We start from the raw sequence: 25,737 nt of genomic DNA on the forward strand, positions 1-25,737 counted from the left end.
TGTGTAAGGAGTATTTTAAAATATGCACACAGATACACACTCACACACAAAACACACTCACGCACACAGACACAAACATACACAAATCAGATTGTAAAAACCTCATATTTTTGTTTTAGAATATAACATTGATATTGTTTTTGTTTCTAGTATATTTTACATATAGGTTCATTACTGGTATATCCACCACCACCTCGTGTATACCTCCACTAAACAAAGTGTGATCCTACAAGTGTAACTAAAATATTGCACGATATCTCCCTTTTCCTATTTTACCTTATTATGTAACAATCATCATTTAGTTTCAGTACCCAAAGCAGGCTCCAGGTTAAACTTTATGACGCAACTCAATCCGACGCAACATCACATCTCAACATCACAACATCCGTGTGTTTTATTTCGACCTTTAGTTTTGTGTAACATTTGTAAATAAATATTGATACTTTTTTCTTCTTCTTCTTTATTTGCCCATGCTTTAAAAAAGTCTGTTTTTCTGCCTAGTATGTCTTGAAATGAAAAAAAAGCGGCCCCAAACACCCAAACCAAAACCAAGCAACAAAACAACAACTCTCCAGTTACCTCATTGGAGGACTCTGTTGGAGGCTTTGGAAACTAATGAAACGAAAGAAACCGAGAACGCACCATCAAATAGCTTTTATTTCTTTTTGTATGTGTAACAGGTCCCCCCCCCCCCCCCCCCCCCCCAGGGAAGAAACCAGACAGTTTTATGCACTGCTAACGCAGCGCCAGTTACAACTCTAATGTCCAGTTCTGGAATCGATCTGACAAATTGGTTAATTTGCGTCGGGTTGAATAATCGTCCAGTTTAATTTGAGTCTTCCTCAAACCACTATCTGCCAAATGTAACATCTAATGATACAAATCGATACCAGTAAGTGATCAAATGTAGCACTATAAAATTATGATTTGATTCCTTAAATAAAAATGTTGTACCATACAGGAAACGAAAAATGCTTATTTTAATGATACATCATTAAGTTAGTATTATAACCATTCAAATATTTAATTGGCAACATGAACGTGATCAAATGATACACATTTAGAACATTTTCTACAATAACTGTTCCTTGTTGTATTGCCTTTTAAAATAAAATAAAATGTTTTGTATCATTAGAAGTTTAAACAACTCCCCCATGTCGACCCACGCATCTGCGACTCATTACGTTTGTACTAAACCTGTTTTAGACCCCGATATCGTTTAGCGCCTGCATCAGAATAAGATCCTACTAAAGCCGGGCCTTGTTTGATTGTCAGGTGGAAGTCCCCTAACCCTACTACTAATTCATTAACGTGTTCTTTCGCAGGACGTGTGTGCAGAGGTTCTTGAAACTAATTCATTGCCAACCAGTGGCAACAAGCATTCGTCTAATTGGTAAAGTACTCCTAGTTATAGTGGGTAGAACCAGGTAGAGCATAAATACATATCTCATGTATAGAGATTAAATACTATAAAGGAATTTGTTTACATGTTCTTTAAATAAAATTTATCGACGCTTGTAGGTTAGACTAGACAATTAGGTTTGATAATTCGTAGATTAGTGATTGCAAGAAATAAAGAGAAATGTTGTTTATTGTTTGTGTTTGTCTGCCTGTCTTCGTTTATTATTTCTTTATTTTACCATATCTGTATTTAAACTCGTCCTTGGTTTAAAGATCAAAGATGCGGAATCCAGATAGCTAAGCTGTTCAAACATATACGTTTTAAGTGAAAAAACTTTGGGTTAATGTAGTCTTTTCTAAATTTTACTATCTACTTAATAATATTTTGGAAATTGTCACTTTAACTATCGTTACATTTAAAGCCATTGTTGTTTCAATTTCAAATATCTGTATTGTGGTCAGCATGCTGTGTAGCTCGCTGCTTATTTCTGAAGTAAAATGTATTAGCCTACATTTGATTTTGCTAGTCATTTAACTCATCGTAGCTGACTGATAAAATCGATATTGTCAGATTTATTTTTATATCATGTGTACATTTTGTACATATTTGTTTTGATCTTTAAAAATTAACATTCAGTTATATAGGTTATAAGTAAAGGCCACTTGCTACTATTTGTACAGTACTCTATATATTTACATATATTTAACTTTAGCCGACCTTTCCTACTAAACAATTAATTTGATAAATTTACCTTGACAAAACGTTACAGGCAAATATACATCTCTACCGAGACCCTTGATCAACTTATTTTAATATTGTTTGTATATTAACAGGGAAAGTTTATCCGAATCCACTTCGGTTCCCAAGGAAAGATCGCCGGAGCCGATATTGAACATTGTAAGTTGATAATTGCGTTAGTTAGTTGGTGTTTTTTGTCCTCAAAAATAATTTTGGTATCAAGGTCGTAGCTGGCAGGCTAGATTGGAATCCCAAATACTTTTTATTTAGTTGTTTCAAGTTAGCTACTGTTCTGAATATCCACCATGTAACGTTTCAGAAGAATAGACTTAAATGTTTAGGATGGACTCACATAATGTTGGATGGAATTGTGTGGGACAGATTATTTGACTTAAATTAAATTTAAATCTTCTGCTTGGTCAGCTACTTTTATCGTGTATTATTTTTTAAAGAAAACACACACAAAATACCAACAAAAAACAACCCAGTTCAATTTTTTTTTTCATAATCGTCTTTGAAAGTAGATAAATATATTTTGAAACTATTAAATTAGTATATTATTATTATAGATAATCTGACCTGTCCGTGAATTTTTCAGACCTGCTGGAGAAATCCCGCGTGACGTTCCAACAACCCGCCGAGAGGAACTACCATATCTTTTACCAGATCCTGTGTGGAGCCATCGCCCCCATGGCAGGTAGGTTACAGCAGGACGCGGAGTATATGTTAACACTTCTATTACCAGATCCTGTGTGAAGCCATCGCCCCCATGGCAGGTAGGTTACAGCAGGACGCGGAGTATATCTTAACACTTCTATTACCAGATCCTGTGTGAAGCCATCGCCCCCATGGCAGGTAGGTTACAGCATGACGCGGAGTATATCTTAACACTTCTATTACCAGATCCTGTGTGGAGCCATCGCTCCCATGGCAGGTAGGTTACAGCAGGACGCGGGGTATATATTAACAGTTCTGTTACCAGATCCTGTGTGGAGTCATCGCCCCTATGGCAGGTAGGTTACAGCAGGACGCGGAGTATATGTTAACACTTCTATTACCAGATCCTGTGTGAAGCCATCGCCCCCATGGCAGGTAGGTTACAGCATGACGCGGAGTATATCTTAACACTTCTATTACCAGATCCTGTGTGGAGCCATCGCCCCCATGGCAGGTAGGTTACAGCAGGACGCGGAGTATATGTTAACACTTCTATTACCAGATCCTGTGTGAAGCCATCGCCCCCATGGCAGGTAGGTTACAGCATGACGCGGAGTATATCTTAACACTTCTATTACCAGATCCTGTGTGGAGCCATCGCCCCCATGGCAGGTAGGTTACAGCAGGACGCGGAGTATATGTTAACACTTCTATTACCAGATCCTGTGTGAAGCCATCGCCCCCATGGCAGGTAGGTTACAGCATGACGCGGAGTATATCTTAACACTTCTATTACCAGATCCTGTGTGGAGCCATCGCTCCCATGGCAGGTAGGTTACAGCAGGACGCGGAGTATATATTAACAGTTCTGTTACCAGATCCTGTGTGGAGTCATCGCCCCTATGGCAGGTAGGTTACAGCAGGACGCGGAGTATATCTTAACACTCCTACCAGGAGTAGCCCATCCGGTGGCACTAGAGACTGCTGTTAGTCACTGTCAAGAGTAATGCTAGTTTTAGACTATTAACTGCCAGCAGAAGGTTGGCCAACTTTCTGCTGTCACGACTTCTACGACTGTCCAGTTGCTAGTCTGAGCGCTCTTACAATTCAGTTCTCGTAATATAACCCATTAGTTGTTAATCTGAGCGCATCCATCTAAGTCGGGAATTTGGGTAAATTACAATGTAACAGTCGAGTTTGGCTAACTTTCTGTTGGCAGTTGGTAGTCTAACCCTAACATTAAGCGCATATTCCATTTGTCAGTAACATAATCCGCATACGTATACGTAATCGGCATCAATTACTTTCTTTGTCAGTGGGTTGAGTATATTTCATGTATGAATCCTCCACGCGTATCCGATCAGACTGTGCATTGCGGATTACGTATACATATGCAGATTACGGACAAATGGAATTTTCGCTTTACGCCGTTTATTCGTTCCAGACAATCTCCTGGCTAGTGCCGACCCCGGTCTGTATTCCTTCATCAACCAGGGAGCCCTTACCGTGGACGGAATCGATGACGTGGAGGAAATGAAGACCACTGATGTGAGTTGAACCCAACAGTCAGTTCAAAATTAACATTTACAATTACACACGGTTTCGGTCTCAACCCCCGGTCCCCCTGGTCCCCCTGGTCCCCCGGTTCCTATTTTATTGACAGAACAAGGTCGCATTTTGTTAATACCTAGTTATCATCTCTAATGTTAAAGTGATTCATTACCATGGTTTGACATGACCTTACACTTATGTAGAGATGACACGCACGCAGGCGCACGCACGCACGTTACTGCTGTTTTGTAATTTCAATACATACAAATAACTTTAATTTCTATTTTGATATTCTTAATTGTGTTATGTTTCTAATGTTGAACAGGAAGCTTTTGATATTCTTGGCTTCACTGCTGAAGAGAAGGGAAGCATGTACAAATGTACCGGCAGCATTCTTCACATGGGAGAGATGAAGTTCAAACAGAGAGGAGAACAGGCCGACGCAGATGGAACAGCTGGTAAGACCGACAGTCGGTCAGTCCCGTGATTATCTTAACTCTTATATATATATATATATATATATATATATATATATATATATATATACTCTTCAAAAGAAGAAACGCAAAACCACATTGTCGTAACATTTGGAGAATTGATTTAATTATTGAATGGTGAGTCCGATAATTACCAAATGTTGCAGGATTGTTCACAATTCACTCTAGTCCATTGTGAGTAAGTGATAGGACACACCACCAAGGTCAAGGTCATCTGGAGTCAATACCGGGTGTGGCCTCCGCGTGTGTTGACAACTGCCTGGCACCGCCTGCCCATTGAAGCAACCAGAGTACGGATGACGTCCCGGGGGATGGTGGCCCACTCGGCCTGCAAGGCTGCTGCCAGCTCGGGCAGGGTCTGGGGCTGTGGTTGTCTCTGTCGAAGGCGTCGGTCCAACTCGTCCCATAGATTCTCAATTGGGTTCAAATCCGGTGATATCGATGGCCAAGGAAGGACATTAATGTTGTTGTTCTGTAGGAAAGCCGTTGTGAGACGTGCTGTGTGAGGCCTGGCGTTGGCCATAACTGGAACGATGTGTGGCCGGAGGATCTGGTCAATGTAGCCCTGTGCATTCAGGTTGCCCTGCACGTGGACCAGGTCAGTTCTGCCAGTGTGTGAGATGGCTGCCCACACCATGACACTACCCCCGCCGAATCTGTCCACTTCCTGCACGCAGTTTGCCGCATAACGTTCACCACGACGCCTATACACGCGACATCTTCCATCATGACGTCGGAGCAGAAATCGGGACTCGTCACTGAACCACACCTGTCTCCATCGCAGTTGAGGCCATTGTCGATGAATCTGGCACCACTGCAGTCGGAGTCGACGGTGTTGTGGTGTTAAGATGACACCTCGAACTGGACGTCTGGCACGAATTCCTACCTCACGTAGGCGGTTCTGTACGGTCTGGTCGGATATCCTGCGCAAACCTGGTATTGCTGCGGCTGTGGAGGTGGCAGTAGTCAATCGTTCCCGAAGGTGGCGTACCCGGATGTAGCGGTCCTGCCCGGCGGTAGTGACCCGTGGTCGACCGGATCTAGGGAGGTCACGTGTTGATCCATGTTGCTGGTAACGGTCCCACAGTCTGGAGATGGTGCTTGGGGACACATGGAATGCCCTGGCAACGGCCGTTCTGGATTCGACTGCGTCTAGTCGGCCGATGGCATTGTTTCTCTGCGGTTCACTGAGACGTGGCATGTCCTGGATTGTCAACTGTCGGCCAGATACAGAGGCCAGGCAAGCGAACACCCTGCACTTTTATACTGTCGGTGTTCATGTTGCACGTGCAGACAACGCACGTGCAGTGGTGACATGGTTTGCACGTGGCTGCGTTTTTGCGAATATTCACATTTTGGAACTTTATTGTACAGTAGCTGCGTTTTATCGAATGTAACCGTGGGAATGTGTTTGGGACATGCAATGACCTTATATTCACAAAGCATGAACCGGTAGGAAACATAAAATCGGAGTTATAACCCATTTGTACCCTTTTGCGTTTCTTTTTTTGAAGAGTATATATATATATATCATATAATATCTTACATTTTCAGTGCAATCAAAGTATGTGATATTTTTCAGATCACATACTTTAAGAATTTGATAAGTTTGCAAATTAAATGTAAATTAGTCGAGGTCTCGGCAGTAGGTTTATTGACATTTAAGCAAACGTACTTGGGTGACACTCCATGATTGACGTATGCATTCATAGTCATCAAATAAAAACATTTCAATGGCAATTTGACACTGAAAGCTGTCCAGCATTCAGAAAACAAAAAACTTTAGGCATAACTTTATTTTGATGTAAGGACATCCAAAATGACGTCATTCGAGTTTGACGTCATTTCCATTCAAAAATACATCGCGCCACATATTCTTAGGTCTCACTACACAGATCACTTCCGGGTGAGAGTTCATTCATCCACTGTAGTTCCTAATTGTGACACATGTTAGTGTTCACATATTCACTTCTAGGAAATGGTGAAGCATTAAAACAATATGTATGTTTAATGGTAAGCCTTCTGGCTGTATTTTGCCCATGCTATTTTGTAATATTGTGCATCGACCTTTTGGGACATGGGTATATAGCGCAAGTGACAGCTGGAGTGAATCGGTTAATGAACCAACTGTTCGGACCAGTACTACTGCCAGATGCGGTCATATAGCAAAAAACTGAGACGGAAATGTTCTCAATTTTGGAGTGAAAATAAATGCTTATATAATGTATGTTCGCAATGGTGTATGTTGTTAGTGCCAACGAGAACCCGTTCTATGGGCAATCTTCGCTTGAAGTTGGGCAGTTTAACATGGGTTTCAATGGCAGATGACATCTGTGTAGTGAGACCTAACGTCATTTGAATATCTAGTAATGGCGGACGGGAATTAAAATTGCATGTACAGTTTACAAAAATACGTTGTATTAAGCTTGAGCTTATATGATAAAGAGATTATTACCCTCGTGTATTTCGGTATCATAACCTCTATATATATATATATATATATATATATATATATATATATATATATGTGTGTGTATATATATATATATATATATATATATATATATATATATATATATATATATATATATATATGTGTGTATGTATATATATATATATAAATATTTTTTTTTTTTTTCTCAAGAAAGTAACAAATTAATTTTTCAGCCACCATCTGATGGTAGTAGATCGGTACTAATAATAATAGGGGGCGGGACGTAGTGCAGTGGTAAAGCACTTGCTTGATGCGCGGACGATCTGGGATCGATCCCCGTCGGTGGTACATTGGGTTATTTCTCGTTCCAGCCAGTGCACCACGACTGGTATATCAAAGGCTGTGGTATGTGCTGTCCTGTCTGTGGGATGGTACATATAAAATATCCTTTGCTGCTAATGGCAAAATGTAGCGGGTTTCAAACCTTTAACTCTAATAATAATAATAATAATAATAATAATAATAATGCATATACTTGACCTCTGTATTTATTTCCCGTAGATGCTGAGAAGGTTGCACTTCTGCTGGGCATCAACAATGCCGACCTCATCAAGAGTTTGCTCAAGCCGAAGATCAAGGTGGGCAACGAGTACGTGAGTCAGGGCCGGACGAAGGACCAGGTGGTGTATTCGGTGGCCGCCCTGGCCAAGTCCCTGTACGACCGCATGTTCACGTGGCTCGTAAAGAGAGTGAACAAGACCCTGGACACCAAGAAACCTAGGCAGTTCTTCATTGGTGTGCTCGATATCGCTGGTTTCGAGATCTTCGATGTGAGTCTCTCTACATTAGCGGTTTACCTCTAACGACACCATCAATGTATATACACGATAGTATTTCCTAAGGTGATAGCGTCGTAGGATCGAACCACCTTAGTGGATCAATTCTCTGATTCGGGTTTTTTCCGTCCCAACCAGTGCCCCACAACTGGTATATCAAAGGCCGTCTTTTGTGCTGTTCTATCTGTGCGGAAGTGCATCTACAAGATCCCTTGTTGCTAACAGAAAAATTTAGCGGGTTTCCCTCTTAGCCTTTATGTCATAAATTACCAAATGTTTGACATCCAGTAGCCGATGATTATAAATCAGTGTGCTCTAGTGGTGTCGTTAAACATAATATCGTATTTAGACACTTGACAGAGTCCAAAAGATGTTCTGACTGCTCTAATGAATCAATGTCAGGCTCTTCATCTATAGGAAGACTGTCGATCTCCATGACGATATATCCTTCTTATTTTTATACATTCCTCATCCACACGTTAAATATAAATGTACCTGTGTTATAAGTCAGTTACAGAACAAACATAAATATCAGTATTGTAGCTAGCGGGTTTAAGTGTTTTCCAAGGGGAAACCATAACTTCTTCCAATCTTTTCCCAAACCACATTAAAACACGCTTTATCATTTCTACATGTTGATGTCGTATATGAGCCTGCCCAGTACAATGACATGGATTTTGTATGTTTTACAGTTCAACAGTTTCGAACAGCTCTGTATCAACTACACCAACGAACGTCTGCAGCAGTTTTTCAACCACCACATGTTTGTGCTGGAGCAGGAGGAATATAAGAAGGAAGGCATCCACTGGGAGTTTATCGATTTTGGAATGGACTTGCAGGCCTGCATTGAGCTTATTGAGAAGGTACACGATAAAGCATCTTGCCCAAAGATAAACAGTATAACAAAACATATTTTATATCATGACTAATGTGTTGTGAAATGTTCTACCATGCATTTTGTAAAGTAATACTAAATCTGCAGTATGACCACGATGCCATTGTTTGCAACGAAAGATTATTTTTGCACAAGTTTGCATTTTAGTCCTCCTTATTGTTCCATCACACATACATGTACATGTTTTCATTCCTTATGTTAAATGATAACTAATATTCAGAATTATGGAATTCAGTGAGTATGCATGTGATGTTTACTTTCTGTTTGGAAGGTATAATTAGTATTTATCCCTGTTAACGGTGTTACATAATTATTGACACATCCACAAATATTTCCATACAAAACGTTATAATCTAGTGGCTTATTTCTTTAATGATGTTAGACACGTAATATCTACTAAAAATTAAATATTTATGTATTATTGAAAAGATTCCATCCTTTTTCCCTCTATCAGTTGATTTGCTGTCCATCTTTAAAAAAAAGTATACGGGAATCCAGTAGCTTATTTCAGTGGCATAATAATGTTTGTCACTTACTATATACTGAATATGTTTTCATTCTCCTTCAGCCAATGGGCATCCTGTCCATCTTAGAAGAAGAGTGCATGTTTCCGAAAGCGTCCGACAAGACGTTCATGGAAAAGCTGTTTGCTACTCATATGGGCAAATCACCCAACTTCTGTAAGCCACAGAAGGGCATGAAGGGGGCTGGTGATGCTCATTTCGCCCTCAAGCACTACGCTGGAACGGTGAGACATATTTGTAAATCTATTTATTCTAGTAATGAAAGGTAATACAGAAACACTACTATTGCGAACACTGGCGTAGCCAGGAGCGAGGGGCATGTGAGCCTCTTTTCCCCCATCACCTTTTATATTTTTCAGTTGCCCCATAACATGACCCAATGTGGGTGCCCCCCAAATAAAAACCTAACTACGCCAGTGAATGTGACCTGGGTTTTTTATTTTCACAAAAATAATTGTGATATTGTGACTATATGTTATTGTCTGTATTCCTCAGACAATAATCGTGACTATATGTTATTGTCTGTATCCCTCAGACAAGAATCATGACTATATGCTATCGTCTGTATTCGTCAGACAAGAATCGTGACTGTATGTTATTGTCTGTATTCGTCAGGTGCCATACAACATCACCAACTGGCTGGAGAAGAACAAGGATCCGATCAACGAGACTGTCGTGGATCTCCTGTCTCACTCCAAGGAGCAGCTCGTCCAGACGCTGTTTGCTCCTCCAGAAGGTGAATTCTTTGAAGTAGCACTGCAGCTCACTACAGCTAGTAGCAGTATTACTGATATCACCACAGCTAATTTCACTATAACTAGTACCATTACAGCTATTTTCATAACAACTAGTACACTTACAGCTATTTCCACTACAACTAGTACAATTACAGCTGTTTTCACAACTAGTACCATTACAGCTATTTTCACAACAAATATTACAATTACAGCTATTTTCACTACAACTAGTGTAATTACCGCTATTTTGATTATAACCAGAACAATTACAGCTATTTTCACTATAACTAGTACCATCACAGCTATTTTCACTACAACTAGTACCATTACAGCTAATTTCACTACAAGCAGTACCATTACAGCTATTTTTACTACAACTACTACCATTACAGCTAATTTCACTACAGCTAGTACCATTACAGCTAATTTCACTACAACTAGTACCATTACAGCTAATTTCACTACAACCAGTACCATTACATCTATTTTTACTACAACTACTACCATTACAGCTAATTTCACTACAGCTAGTACCATTACAGCTAATTTCACTACAACTAGTACCATTACAGCTAATTTCACTACCACCAGTACCATTACAGCTAATCTGTCTACAGACTCTGCGTTGTATAGAGATCTGATTATGAATGTGTTAAAGGGTTTATCTTTCAGATTTACCGTGACTCATCTAAACGACATCTTGTGTTGGCACACTACAGTTCATCGTAATAAAAACAAAAAGTGTTTGTTGTTAGAATTCTGCTATTTCATGTCATATTCGTGTCTTTTAGAAACAAAAACCCCACCTGTTTGTGTAAAATTGTTGTTTTGTTTTTCAGTTGTTGAGGGAGGTGGAAAGAAAAAGAGGAAGAGCTCTGCTTTCCAGACAATTTCCTCGACACATAAAGTAATGTTACTATGAGATAACTCTAGGGATGAGATAACTCTAGTTGTTAAAGATGATGATGATGATGATAACTAGTTTAACGTGCCCATATACCACTAGGGTTTCGAACACGCCTATCCCGAGTCCGACCTCCCATAAGATCGGTGGCCTGACTCGGAATAGAAACGGGGGGTGGGGGGGGGGGGGGGGGGGGGGGGGGGGGGGGGGGGAAATGGGCAGAATTTTGAAAATAGCAATTAGTAAAGAAGTTAATAGATTAAATAAAAAATTTAAAAAGGTTACAAGCCAAAAATAAAAAGGAATTGACTGCTCGGCCGAATATTTATATAATTTGGAACATTTTAATTGTTTGTTATTAGAGAGAGAGAGAGGAAGAGTTATTAGAGAGAGAGGAAGAGAGAGAGAGAGAGAGAGAGAGAGAGAGAGAGAGAGAGAGAGAGAGAGAGAGAGAGAGAGAGAGAGAGAGAGAGAGAGAGAGAGAGATAGAGATAGAGAGAGGGTGGGAGGGAGACAGGGATTAATATGGTACACAAACTTGCAATTGTCTGTTATTAGAGAGAGAGAGAGAGAGAGAGAGAGAGAGAGAGAGAGAGAGAGAGAGAGAGAGAGAGAGAGAGAGAGAGAGAGAGAGAGAGAGAGAGAGAGAGAGAGAGAGAGAGAGATGGGGGGGGCTGAGGGGGAGGGAATAATATAGTATACATAGTTGTAATTGTCTGTTATTCGTGATTACTTATACTAGTAACTATTTTATCATTGACAGGAATCCCTGAACAAGCTGATGAAGAACTTGTACAGCACACATCCTCACTTTGTGCGTTGTATCATCCCCAACGAGTTCAAGACTCCAGGTACATAGCTGGGATTTCTTCCAAACATATTTTATTGATTAACCAATTTATAATAAACTGTCGATATTCAATACTAAATTAGGCAAAGGAAATGTACTAAAACTTGAGCTCCCAAGGCACTTCAAGTATTTACTATCAGTGCAGTCGAATATATCTCTGGAGTAAAACGTATATTTGTGTTAGAGAAAAATTGTGGAATCGAAACCACTGGCGTAGCCGCCATGCTTCCCAGTCTTATGTCATTTTCCCGCTACCTTTAATTTTCTCTGTCGTCTCATAACGCCTGTAAAAGAGAGTGTGTGCTTTCCCTTAATATAAAATTTTGACTACGCCAATGAACAACCCTCCTTGATGTTGAAAGTCTCATTGTCTTTTTCCATTCCAATAAGAGTGTCACGAATAGTTTATCAGATACTATTATATGTACTGTTTCTGTTTACGACTGGTTGTGTAATATTTGTCTGACTTTGTCACATGCAGGGCTGATTGACGCTCATTTGGTACTGCACCAGCTACGGTGCAATGGTGTACTTGAGGGTATTCGAATCTGCCGCAAGGGCTTCCCCAGCAGAGTTATCTACTCTGAATTCAAACAGAGGTAAGTTACTGTTAACCTAATTATTGTTACTGCAGATATGCCTAATCAAATACACATATTTTAACTTCCAATAAACGTAATATCGAGAAATGATGTTGACTAGACTTTAGACCCAGGTTTGATTGTACAAGTATTTGTGATATAACGTGAATACCATACAAAAGCATTTGTGTAAAGTTGGATCATGTTTTTTCCTTGATGGACCCAATGACATATTTCCAATTCCAGTCAGTGTACCAAAGTTCACAGTAGACGCTGTCCTGTTTGGAAACTGTATACTGAAGAATCCTTACTACTAATTGGAATGAGTACATATGATAGTGGTTTTCTTTTTTAACAGTTTTAATCAATTACTATACACGTGATAGAGCCACTGACAAAATAGTGTGCTGATGTTTTACTGAAAAATAATTCCATTCTTTTTTGAGATTAGAAAAAATTGTGACAGCTATATATATATATATATATATATATATATATATATATATATATATATATATATATATATATTGTTTTACATTGGAGAATCCGAGGAACGACTCAGAAAAAGGTCTGACCTGACGCATGGGTCCCCCATATGGATTTTCTAGATCCACCACTGCAGATATTTTAATATTAATGAACTTCTGTCCGTGCTAGACACAATAGCCACTAGTTCTTGTAGTCATGTTTAATATTACTGACCTTCTGTCCTTGTTTTAGATACTCTATCCTGGCGCCCAACGCTATTCCGCAGGGCTTTGTGGAGGCGAAGATCGCTTCAGAGAAGGTGCTGCTGGCCCTGCAGCTTGACGAGAACGAGTATCGTCTTGGCAACACGAAAGTCTTCTTCAAGGCTGGCGTTCTCGGTTACCTGGAGGAGTTGCGAGACGAGCGACTCACCAAGATCATCTCCCTGCTGCAGGCTCACATCCGTGGCTATCTGTGCCGCAGATTCAGGAAGAAGTTGGAAGACCAGAGGTTTGTTGTTTCTATTTTGATTATCACATGATGTTCATTTAGACTAACTGGTAAATATCCCTTGATAAAGTATTGTACATATTTAAACCTTTGAAATTATCCTGTAATGTGGCAGTTTTCCTTGTAGACAAAGCTCATGACGATGATTCAGTGATGATGCAAATATACATTTTTGTTGTGATAATTGTTTTATGGTTCAGATTTATGCCCCCCACCCCGTATAGTGTGATGTTTATTTCACGACTTTAATGCAATTACCCTTCTTTTATAGGACTGCACTTTCCGTGATCCAGCGTAATATTCGAAAATGGCTGGGCATGCGCAACTGGGCTTGGTGGAAGTTCTACAGCAAGATCAAGCCTCTGCTCAACATTGCACGTGCTGAAGATGAAATGAAGAAGAAAGAAGAAGAGCTTGCCAAGACCAAAGAAGAATTGGAGAAGTCCGTGAAAAGACAAAAAGAATTGGAAGAACAGAATGTAACTCTCCTAGATCAGAAAAACAATCTCTTCCTTCAAGTAGAAACACAAAACGATACCATTTCAGAGTTCGAAGAAAGGATTGAGACGTTCCTGCAACAGAGGGCAGAGCTAGAGGACAAAATAAAAGAATATGAAGAGAGACTACTTGATGAAGAAGATGCAATAGCTGAACATACTGAGAAAATGCGGAAACTAGAAAACGAACTAGCAGACTATAAAGAAGATGTACAAGACTTGGAAAATAAACTAGCAAAATCAGAACAAGAAAAACAGATGAAAGACAACCAAATAAAGACTCTACAGGACGAAATGGCTGCTCAAGATGAACAGATCCAGAAGATGAACAAAGAAAAGAAGAACACAGACGAGCAGCTGAAGAAGACTATGGAAGATCTTCAGAGGGAAGAAGACAAAGTGAATCACCTCTCGAAACTGAAGTCAAAACTCGAACAAACATTAGACGAGCTGGAGGACAATCTGGAGAGAGAGAAGAAGATGCGAGCTGACGTAGAAAAATCAAAGAAGAAAATCGAACAAGACCTTAAAGCTACACAAGAGACAGTAGATGAGCTCGACCGTGCAAAGAGAGAACTTGAAGACAACTTGAAGAGGTCAGTGAAAACAATGTATTATTACATAAACGTAATTTTGTAATACTTTACAGTTTCGGTTGAGTATAATCGGAAGAAATGCAATTTAAAAAATAAACTGAAATATTGGCTGCGTGTGAATGCAAACTTTATTGTTAATAGTATTTATATCTACTGTATTATTTATATTATTATTATTGATTCAGGGTAACGTTTTTCATTGCTCTTGTTCTGGAGTTATTTGCTGTGTCAAGATTTTGATGTTTTTCTTCACTCAGTTAACAGTACATCTTTCACAATTAACACAACTTGTAATGACCTTACAGGAAAGAGATGGAAGCTAAAGATCTTCGTACCAAACTCGAAGACGAACAGTCTCTGGTGGCATCTCTACAAAAGAAGATTAAAGAACTCCAGGTAAAGCGAGATATGGTTTTGAATGTTATATGGTTTTGTATTTTCACCTACATTCAGTAATATACAATTGTAAATTTGATTGCCCCATGTTGACTTCATATATTATGTGATTTTTATGCACGTGATTGTTGAAATTCACTGGAACAATTACTTCACCTCATTTTCCCTATGCAATGACACAGATTAGTTTGGTGGTACTTTTCATTAGACTTGTAATGTAGTTGGAATGTAAAATTGTTAAGATATTTAATTATTAGTTAAGCTGAAAAAGAGATGTTTAAATTTTATTTTGTAACGTCTTATATTGAGTGACAATCGGTAAATGTAACTGTATTTGTGCAATACGTGTTAAATAACAGCTAATATTATTTGGCTTATTTCAGGCACGCATTGAAGAACTAGAAGAAGAACTTGAAGCTGAGAGACAATCCAGATCTAAGGTTAGCAACAACTAGTTCTGTCTTTACCAGTAATATGATGACAGTTGGTGATCAATTCCGCATGCAGTTGTAACCTTTTTAAAATATACTTTATATAAGAACAAATACATTTTTCTGTTTTCCCAACATACTGGTAGCCGGTAATTATTATTCATATTAAATTGTAATACTGTTTTTAAATTCCACAAATACGAAATATAAAACCCCCCACATACAATTCCTACTTACCCAACCATTATGTCAATCATAAGTAGTATCGTATCATAAACATTTAGTAAATATATAAAACATCATAGCTTACAAATAATGTTAATTGTTTTAAATTTTATCATTTTAATATATATTCTAGTTGAAATAATTGGTTGTTTGAAGGAAAAGACAAACATGTTATTATTTTATTAATAATAATAAAAAATGAAATATGCTCCAAAACAATACAACCACAGTGTTACATACAGTACAGACCTTTCAAGTACAACCGGACTGTATTCTACAGTACAGTACAGACCCTACAGCCTGACTGTATCTGTAGAGTACATGCCAAACTGTACAATATGACTGTATTTCTACAGTACAGTACATAACCTACAGCTTGACTGTGTTTCTACAGGTAGAGAAGCAGAAGAACGAACTGGCCCGAGAGTTGGAGGACCTGGGTGAACGTCTGGACGAGGCAGGTGGCGCCACTGTGGCGCAGGTGGAGCTGAACAAGAAGCGGGAACAAGAGCTGCTGAAGCTGCGCCGAGACCTCGAGGAGTCGACCCTGCAACACGAAGCCCAGATCGCCACACTCCGCAAGAAACACCAGGACGCCGTCAACGAGCTCGGGGACCAGGTGGAGCAGCTGCAGAAGGTCAAGAACAGGTAGAGTTCAAGGTCACAACTATTGTCAAACACAGTTAACAACAGGATCTTACTGATAGAGAAGAAACAGTCGAACCTATCCATAACAGCTTCTGAAGGTTAAACATCGGTAGAGTTCAATATAAGAATGATAGTCAGACACAGTCAAAAACAGGTAAAGTTCAAGATCTCAGCAATAGTCAGACAGTCTTAAAGAGATAGAGGTCAAGGTCACAACGACAGTCAGACACAGTCAAACCTATCTGTAACAGCTACAGAAGGTCAAAAACAAGCAGAGTTCAAGATAACAACAATAGTCAGACAAAGTCATAAACAGGTAGGGCCGAATTTACGAATCATGTTCTACTTAAACGCAGGTGTTTAAGCATTGCAAATGTATGTAGTTACACTCATGTAAGTAGGTGTTTAAGCATTGCAAATGCATGTAGTTACACTCATGTAAGTCTAAAACAGGCTTTGTAAATTCGGCTACGTAGAGTTCAAAATCTCAGCGATAGTCAGATTCAGTCAAAAAAGGTTCACGAGTTCAAGGTCACGCCGATAGTCAGACACAATCAAACATGTCTATAACAGCCGCAGAAGGTGAAAAAAACCTGTAGTTTAAGGACACAACGATATTCAGACACAGTGAAACCTATTTAGAACGGAACAGCTGCATGAGTTAAAGAGAAGCAGGAAATGCCAGTTTGCAACGATTATCAGACTTTGCAAAGCAGCACTGTCAAATATATCATGGCAACCAGAAAACACGTTAAAAAGCTTTTATTAACAGGCTAAATATATGCATCCGTATGCAGAAGGTATATATTTGTAGGACACATCAATCCATTCATACAAAGTTCTATGATGATTTTCTAATTTAGATGGTCTGCATTGTCTGTAATATTGATTTGAAAGAATTGAATTGAATATTAATTAATGTATAGTTCATGCTTTTCCTGTGTATTATTTTAAAAACCCAACTGTTTATTTGGTTTAAACAGGTTAGAGAAAGAGAAACAACAAATGAAGAGTGAAATTGACGATCTTCATGCACAAATAGAATACGTCGGCAAGAATAGAGTAAGTGTGTGGTGTTTTTAGCTCTTCGGCCCTTCAAATCACTTCAGTCCTTGTATGTCATGGTAGTCAAACAGTCTTGTTATTTTTCTTCAAACTTTAGAGTTGTGGTATTTAATTATTATACTATATTTTATGATAGCTTGGGGGTTTTGTTTTTAAAGTATACTGATATATAATTCCATTTATTATTAAAAAGATATTTCAGATTGCAGTATTTGTAATGATTATGCATTATAATTCGGTTTTATAAAAAAAAAAGATATATAATTATAACAAATTATTGTTATGAAAAGTTTCCTGTAAAAAGAAGTCAATAGTTCTAAAATTATATTCTATCATAATCGTAGGTAGAGATTTCTGTACAATGAAGGCAATATTATCCTAATCATTGGTAAAAGTATTAACATAAACCAGGTTTACAGGGATCCGGTGGTGAGGGCTTAGCCCAGTGTAAAGCACTCACCTGATAAGTATTCGTTATAGGATCGATTTCCGTCAGTTGATTTGGGCCATTGGGCCATTTCTTTTTCCAGCCATTGCAACATGACTGGTGTATCAAAAGTCGTGATATGTGATATCCTGTTTGTGGGATGGTGCATATAAAGGATGCCTTTCCACTAATGGAAACATGTAGCGGGTCTCTAAGACTATATTTCAGAATTATCAAACGTTTGACACCCAGTAACCGATGGTTAATGAATCAATGTGCTCTAGTGGTGTCGTTAAAACACTTTAACTTTACCTTTTACAGGGCGCCTCTGACAAGATGACTAAACAGATGGAGAACCAGATCGCCGAGGCCAACGCCAAGGTTGACGACGCTAACCGCCAGATCAGCGAGCTGCAGGCCCAGAAGAACAAGCTTCAGATGGAGAACACGGAGCTGGCTCGACAGCTGGAGGAATCTGAGCACCGCGTCAGCGAATTCTCCAAGGAGAAGAGCTCCCTCAGCAGTCAGCTCGAGGACGCCAAGGCATCGCTCGAGGAAGAGACCAGGGTATGTTACCTTCATGTTTAGTTCTAACGCCTGATTTCTCGTTGATAGTCAAGGGCGAATCTAAGGAGATTAGGATGATTCCAAAGGAGCGGACCAGGAGGACGTGTCCCCACTAAAAGAATTAAAAGTGACCTTTTTCAAATCAATTTGTTTAGTTTTCATTGAAATGTCCTTAGTTCCATCTCTAAAATATTTCCAGGATAATTTAAACTCTGAATTTCTCGTTAATGATTCAAATTTTACTATTCACTCAGAATCTGTTTGAAATTAATGATCTTTCTAGTTTCCTAGTGTGTATCCGAGAGTAGTTCAATGTTTACGTCTATCGTATATGAACCCATTGACGAGAATAGGATCTATGTGTAACGTTATTAGTTGTCACTGGACGAACATAACCTGTAAAATGCCATATATTTCTAAATGTCATTAAATTTGCATCAAGTAAGACATTTTACCCATATTTATTACTGTTTATAGGCTGTACAAGAAGTATAATGTGCTTCCACATATATATTAAGGTTGGCGTTATTATAATATACTTTCATATATCTTTTTTTTCAAAGTCATTTACCATGGTATTGTGTAATATGTAATCCAAAATATGCCAGTGTGTTGATAAAAAAAAAAATTCTGACTGCAGGGTCGCCAGAAACTGCAGAGTGAGGTGCGCAATCTTCGCTCTGACATTGACGCTCTGCGCGAACAGCTGGAGGAGGAGCAGGAGTCTCGTGCCGAGGTCCAGAGGGCTCTGTCCAAGGCCAACAGTGAGGTGCAGTCGTGGAAGGCCAAGTTCGCGTCTGAAGGAACCGCCCGAGCTGAAGAACTGGAGGAGTCCAAGTATGAATATATCAATTAAACTACTTTAGTTCAGGGTCATAGCTGGTTTCATTTAGGGTCTTAAACGGACATCATGAAGTAGCCGAAACGTTTTCGTGATATGATTATTTGTGTTGCTGCGACTCTGTAATGCATATTAATCATCTTTTGATATGAATATAGATTTTCAGAAAAAGGTTCATATGCACCAAATAAAATGGTCTCAAATCAATTGTAAAGTTGGTAAATGGTTTCAATTTCTGAATCACGTGGACACCATCATTTTGCATATCGTCTCATTACGTTTACGAATGATCAATAAATAAATGTCTAATTCCAACAAAAATATTTCGCAGTGAAATTTTAATAATAAAGATACACCTGTACATGTTGAAATAAGGTAGTTTTACAAGCGCATCGCAAGTTACAATCATAATTTCTTGTAAAATATATTTAAAATCAAAAATATGGCACAAATATATTTTTATCAAATCATCCGTTTTGATAGTAAACTAGGATGGTGACTGCATCAGATAGCTTGTGATGTTATTATTATCACTTGAAATATCACGTGAAATATTTTATACACAGAATGGGAAATTCTGCCAGCAAATGTACCGTTGTTGTAATAACAAGATTATTGCATTAATAGTAATCTCTCGTATATAGAGTGTTATTAATGGTGGTCTAAAAAGAACTTGTAATATGTTGGGGATTAAAGTCAGACTTTATAACACTTAGTGGTGTCTCCTGTGTCCTAAACTGGGGAGCGAGAGCTATACAAATGTCCCAGGTGTATAGACTAAGCATAACAATAATGTGAATTATATCACCATTATTGAAGTCAATATTACCCTCACTTCAATTGTTAGAAACAGACATTCGTTCAACAGTTGTCATATTCAACCATTTTATAAATACAATTAACGACAAAACTCATTTTTCAAAGAGTCAAAGAGGGAGTTGACAAAGAAAAGAGATGTTTTTTGTCAATAGGACAGCCATTATTCGTTCGTCTCTAGGAGTTCTGTGACTCCCTCAAAATTATAACTCTACACAAAACAGAGTGCAAGTGATACTTCGACAGGCATGACAACTTGTGCTCTTTCTTTGTTGAAGCAAACATTAATATTTAATGTAACTAAATATTATGTTGTGCTTGTCTGTTTTCTTTTTCAAAAATGTCATAACTATTACGAACCACATCTAATTGTTAAATACTTCTCTTACCTCCAGACGTAAACTGCAGGCCAAACTGAATGATGCTGAAGAGAAGATGGAAGCAGCCTTCGCCAAGGTGAACGCCTTGGAGAAGGCCAAGTCTCGTCTGCAAGGCGAGCTGGAGGATCTCATGGTCGACGTTGAACGGGTAGGTGTATTCTTGGCTTCAACACGACACACAAAGCTACAGCTAGCAAAAATAGTCTTTTATATGATATATATTCATAATGTGATACGGGGTTCAGGGCACCTACCCTTGCCCATCCCCCTCAGTCTGTTCAATATGAAAGTAATGCGATTGAGAACATGGCTTCATTGTGAACTGGCCTATCTTCTATTTAAATTATATGTTTAAGACTTTGCCAGAAAACAATCACATATCTTCTACCTTTTTATGTAGCCTATTTACAATGCTAAACCCACAATAAGAATATTACCAAACATTTGATTATACAAAACAAAAACCAATACCTGATGTTTTGCTAATACTAATTGATCGTTAAATATTAATTTATTCTGAGGTAAATAAATTTAAACTGTAAACATTTAGTGTTATCTTTATCCTTTTATCTATAAAATTATTCTTACTGTCCTTATCTGCTGGTTTATTCAGACTAAATCAGGACAGCCAGTTCTGTAATATTTGTTTTAACATTTCAGTCAAATGCCCTTGCTAACAACCTTGAGAAGAAGCAGCGTGCTTTCGACAAGACCATCCAGGAATGGCAGACCAAGGTGAAGGACCTCCAGACGGAGCTGGAGAACTCCCAGAAGGAATCTAGAGGCTATGCTGCGGAACTGTTCCGTGCCAAGGCCCAGTATGAAGAGGTCACCGACCTGGTGGAGTCCTTGAGGAGAGAGAACAAGAATCTTGCTGAGGAGATACACGACCTCACTGAGCAGCTTAGCGAGGGAGGACAGAACCAGCACGAGATCGAGAAAGCTCGCAAGAGACTCCAGATGGAGAAGGATGAGCTTCAGGCAGCTCTAGAGGAAGCAGAGTCTGCTCTGGAACAGGAGGAAGCCAAGGTGACCCGCGCTCAGCTCGAGCTGACTAATCTTAAGGCTGACATTGATAGAAGACTCCGTGAAAAGGATGAGGAATTTGAAAATACACGGTATGCCTTTTAATATATGATCTGATCTGATCTGATCTGATCTGAAAATTCAATTACTAAATCTAACATATATGTATATTGTAATGTACTTTACAGCAACCTATATATATATAAGTATGTATATTTTAGTTTTCCATTACTATATGACTACAAGTAAAAAATAAATACATCATAAGTATATAAGGGCATTAAAAATATTAATAGTTCATCTTTTATGTACTCGTCAGAAATATATTTTTATTGAACCCATTAAAAATCATCTTTAACTTCTGTTTTTAAAATGATGTAAACAATCAAAGGTGATTATCTATAATGCCATTTTATTACATCATAACATGAATAAAAACAAACTCTTAAATTACATCATATTGTATTATGTTACAGTCGCAATCACCAGCGAGCGATGGAGTCCATGCAGGCGAGTCTGGAGGCTGAGTCTAAAGGTAAAGCTGAAGCTCTTCGCATCAAGAAGAAGTTGGAACAGGACATCAACGAGCTGGAGGTTGCCGTGGACAACGCGAACCGAGCTCGCGCCGACGTGGAGAAGAACATCAAGCGCTACCAGCAGCAGGTGACCGAGCTGCAGACACAGCTGGAGGAGGAACAGCGCAGCCGCGAGGAGGTGCGTGAGCAGTACAACGCATGTGAGCGCCGCTGCGCCATGGTCAACCAGGAGTGCGAGGACATGAGGACCCACCTCGAGGCATCGGAACGTGCACGCAAGACGGCAGAGAACGAGTTGCAAGATGCCAACGATCGCATCAACGAATTACAAGCAGAGGTTTCCTCTTTGTCTGGACAGAAGAGGAAGCTGGATGCTGACATGGGTGCCATGAGGGTTAGTGTATTTACACGTAATACGGCAAAGCAAATAGCTGTAATTCTTTCAAAATTATGTTTTATGTTTGACGTTTCGGCATTCTAGGCCTTTATATAAATTATAAATACATTGGCTACTATATGTTTATTATATTATTTATAACATATTGTCAAACTAGTATATATTTTCAGTTTTCAGTGTAGAATATCTTGAAATAAGATGTAGTAACCAATGTGTTTATAATTCTGATTTAAGGTGTATGGTTGAAATGTCAAAAAGTGTTATCTGTGACTGTGTTGTTTGGTTTTGTTATCATTGTTGATATGATTAGGAATCATAAACATACATAAGACATACAAAGACTTTCCACCACTGTCATATATATGGTGTGATAATTCAGTATATAATTATAAATTCTTCTGAATGTCAACGCATACTACTGTAATTCGACGTGGTGCTACTGATTCTATATGTCCAGAATGTTTTGATGTTCAGTTCTGGTATTGTTAAGAGTATCTGATGATTAATATTCTGTTTCAGACTGATCTTGATGATCTTTCGAACGAGTTGAGAACCGCCGAGGAGAACGCCAAGAAAGCCGTCCTTGATGCCCAGCGTCTGGCCGATGAGCTTCGCCAGTCTCAGGACCACAGCCTGCAGATCGAGAAGACGAAGAAGGCACTGGAGAACCAGATAAAGGAGCTCCAGGTCCGTCTGGACGAGGCTGAGGCACAGTCGCTCAAAGGAGGCAAGAAGCTCATCCAGAAGCTCGAACAAAGAGTATGTATTGTCGGTAATGAGTCCAGCTTAATTATACGTCTAATTGGACTTAGTTTAACAACAGGTTCAAAATAAATATGATATTAATTTGTACTGCTATATGTACGGGACTGAGGAGCAGTCTATCAAAGGAGGTAAGACGCTCATCCAGAAACTCGAACAAAGAGTATGTATTGCCATTTTAATGAGTTTGCCTTAATTGTATGTCTAACCGGACTGATAGTCATCCCACGGGGAAAGCATGTGTTCATACTATGGAATTTATTTATTTCTGAGCTGATTGCTTTTTAAATTGCACACAAAAGTAGTATATTTTTGTTATTTCCAAAACACTTTTACTTTTCTTTTTAAGTAAAACCAAATTGAAATTATGTACAAAAAGTATTTTTTGTAGCAGGTATAAAATAAATATGATATTAATTTGTACTGCTCTGTTGTAATGTGTTTTGGTTATTAAGTGAATGTATGTTAGGTTTTTCTTAATTTTTTGTCAATTTATTAAAACTGGAGAAATTAACAAACATATTTCGCTAGAGGTGACTACAAAACAATATGGACTGTTTCTTGTTTGAGGTTACTATAGTATCTAATGTGTGTAGATGGGTTGAAACTACTAGATAACTGTATATTGAATGAGTGTTGGTGGATATTACTATAGAACAACATATTGACTGTTTCTCGTTTGAGATTACTGGATAACTCAATATCGAATGGTTCTTATTTGATATTGCTAAAGAACAACATAGTGACTATTTCTTGTTTGAGGTTATTAAAAAATCGAATAATTGTTGGTTGTTTGAGACTACTAGATAACTATATTGGATGATTCTTGTTTGATTTTTCTATACAACAACAAACCGACTGTTTCTTGTTTGAGGTTACTAGAGTATCGAATATGTTTGTTGTTTGATACTACTAGATAACTGTATATCGAATGATTCTTGGTCGAAATTATTATAGAAGAACACACTGACAGTTTTGTGTTTGAGGTTTCTATACAACATCAAACCGACTGTTTCTTGAACCTCAAATGTTTTTGACAATCCTTCGTTTTGTAGGTTCGTGAGGTGGAGACTGAGCTGGATGCCGAACAGCGCCGTAACGCTGAAAACCAGAAGAACGCCCGGAAGGCTGACCGCCAGATCAAGGAGTTGGCCTTCCAGATTGAGGAGGACCGCAAGAACAACGAGCAGCTCCAGGAGGTGATCGAGAAACTCAACCAGAAGATCAAGGTTTACAAGAGGCAGGTCGAGGAGGCCGTGAGTACAGCTTTTTATCACTCAACCACGGTTCTACTGGCCTACCGGCCTCGGTGGCGCAGTGGTTAAGCCATCGGACTACAGGCTGGTAGGTACAGGGTTCACAGCCCGGTACCGGCTCCAATTCGGAGCGAGTTCTTAAGGCCACCCTCTTTTCTCTTACTACCCACTAATCCTCTGTCCTGGACAGACAGCCCAGATAACTGAGGTGTGTGCCCAGTTCAGCGTGCTTGAACCTTAAATGGATATAAGCTCAACAATAATTTGAAATGAAATGAAATGTCTGCTGGCCCATTGTGATGACCGATTAAAGCAAAGTCATAAACATATACTAGCAAATTATGACTTTTGATGTCACGTATACGTGATATCACATCATATGCTTAGGCCATCATACAATGTAATGTAAATAAATTCCCTTATTTCTTTATGGATTACAAGATAAAAATAATAACCAGTTAATGACGCAAGATATCTTTGTTATTCTGTTCAGGACAAATAGGAATTTCCCATTCTTGCATTCGCTGATATCCTAAGTAATTCTCTATATAACACGTCATGTCTATGGTACCTCATGCAATTCTCTATATAACACGACATGTCTATGGTACCTTAAGTAATTCTCTATATAACACGTCATGTCTATGGTACCTCGTGTAATTCTCTATATAACACGTCATGTCTATGGTACCTCATGTAATTCTCTATATAACACGTCATGTCTATGGTACCTCATGTAATTCTCTATATAACACGTCATGTCTATAGTACGTCGTGTAATTCTCTATATAACACGTCATGTCTATGGTACCTCATGTAATTCTCTATATAACACGTCATGTCTATGGCACCTCATGTTAATAAGAAATATGAGTCAGTAAAGCTTTTATTGTTATTTGTGAGCAATAATAATAAAAATATTGAAGCGTCATAACAATACTTTTGTCAATATGTATGAATTCATGTTAACTGTGATTTTACAAATTCCACAATGTTCAGTTAGAGCTAAAATACACCGACTACATTTCCTTTTTTTTTGGATAAAAACTATAGTTTATTGATTACTTTATAAGCATACTCTGCACAATTCTTTGCAATTTCGACTTTGAACAGGAGGAAATCGCTGCAGTGAACCTGGCCAAGTTCCGCAAGGTTCAGGCCGAGCTGGAAGACGCAGAAGAACGTGCAGACACAGCTGAGGGAACCGTGTCGAAACTTCGCCTCAAGAACCGCAGCTCCGTGTCTGTCGCTCGCAGCTCGTCCGTCGTCTCCACCTCTATGGTGAGA

The 25,737-nt window shown here is 38.8% G+C and overlaps 1 protein-coding gene across 4 annotated transcripts in view; it reads left to right on the plus strand.

Annotated features, from left to right (window-relative positions):
- The window catches only part of LOC121371733 (myosin heavy chain, striated muscle-like), a 42,852-nt gene that overhangs the window by 12,252 nt on the left and 4,863 nt on the right, over nucleotides 1–25,737 (plus strand). For 3 of the 4 annotated variants that reach the window (XM_041497838.1, XM_041497836.1, XM_041497837.1), the window contains exons 7-31: nucleotides 2,236–2,299; nucleotides 2,739–2,837; nucleotides 4,242–4,345; nucleotides 4,674–4,806; nucleotides 7,841–8,109; nucleotides 8,808–8,978; nucleotides 9,579–9,758; nucleotides 10,150–10,270; nucleotides 11,111–11,178; nucleotides 11,939–12,026; nucleotides 12,507–12,624; nucleotides 13,327–13,584; nucleotides 13,856–14,677; nucleotides 14,983–15,073; nucleotides 15,457–15,513; nucleotides 16,124–16,377; nucleotides 17,361–17,439; nucleotides 18,191–18,436; nucleotides 19,077–19,273; nucleotides 20,489–20,621; nucleotides 21,134–21,591; nucleotides 21,976–22,429; nucleotides 22,952–23,191; nucleotides 24,250–24,450; nucleotides 25,564–25,731. In XM_041497838.1, coding sequence (XP_041353772.1) covers nucleotides 2,236–2,299; nucleotides 2,739–2,837; nucleotides 4,242–4,345; nucleotides 4,674–4,806; nucleotides 7,841–8,109; nucleotides 8,808–8,978; nucleotides 9,579–9,758; nucleotides 10,150–10,270; nucleotides 11,111–11,178; nucleotides 11,939–12,026; nucleotides 12,507–12,624; nucleotides 13,327–13,584; nucleotides 13,856–14,677; nucleotides 14,983–15,073; nucleotides 15,457–15,513; nucleotides 16,124–16,377; nucleotides 17,361–17,439; nucleotides 18,191–18,436; nucleotides 19,077–19,273; nucleotides 20,489–20,621; nucleotides 21,134–21,591; nucleotides 21,976–22,429; nucleotides 22,952–23,191; nucleotides 24,250–24,450; nucleotides 25,564–25,731 — 5,073 coding nt within the window. Of the gene's footprint in view, nucleotides 1–2,235; nucleotides 2,300–2,738; nucleotides 2,838–3,437; nucleotides 3,470–4,241; nucleotides 4,346–4,673; nucleotides 4,807–7,840; nucleotides 8,110–8,807; nucleotides 8,979–9,578; nucleotides 9,759–10,149; nucleotides 10,271–11,110; nucleotides 11,179–11,938; nucleotides 12,027–12,506; nucleotides 12,625–13,326; nucleotides 13,585–13,855; nucleotides 14,678–14,982; nucleotides 15,074–15,456; nucleotides 15,514–16,123; nucleotides 16,378–17,360; nucleotides 17,440–18,190; nucleotides 18,437–19,076; nucleotides 19,274–20,488; nucleotides 20,622–21,133; nucleotides 21,592–21,975; nucleotides 22,430–22,951; nucleotides 23,192–24,249; nucleotides 24,451–25,563; nucleotides 25,732–25,737 lie in introns of those variants that run through there. The other variant, XM_041497839.1, reaches the window with a different exon arrangement.

The sequence above is a fragment of the Gigantopelta aegis genome, chromosome 4 (genome assembly GCF_016097555.1).
Source record: "Gigantopelta aegis isolate Gae_Host chromosome 4, Gae_host_genome, whole genome shotgun sequence".
Lineage (NCBI taxonomy): Eukaryota > Metazoa > Mollusca > Gastropoda > Neomphalida > Peltospiridae > Gigantopelta > Gigantopelta aegis.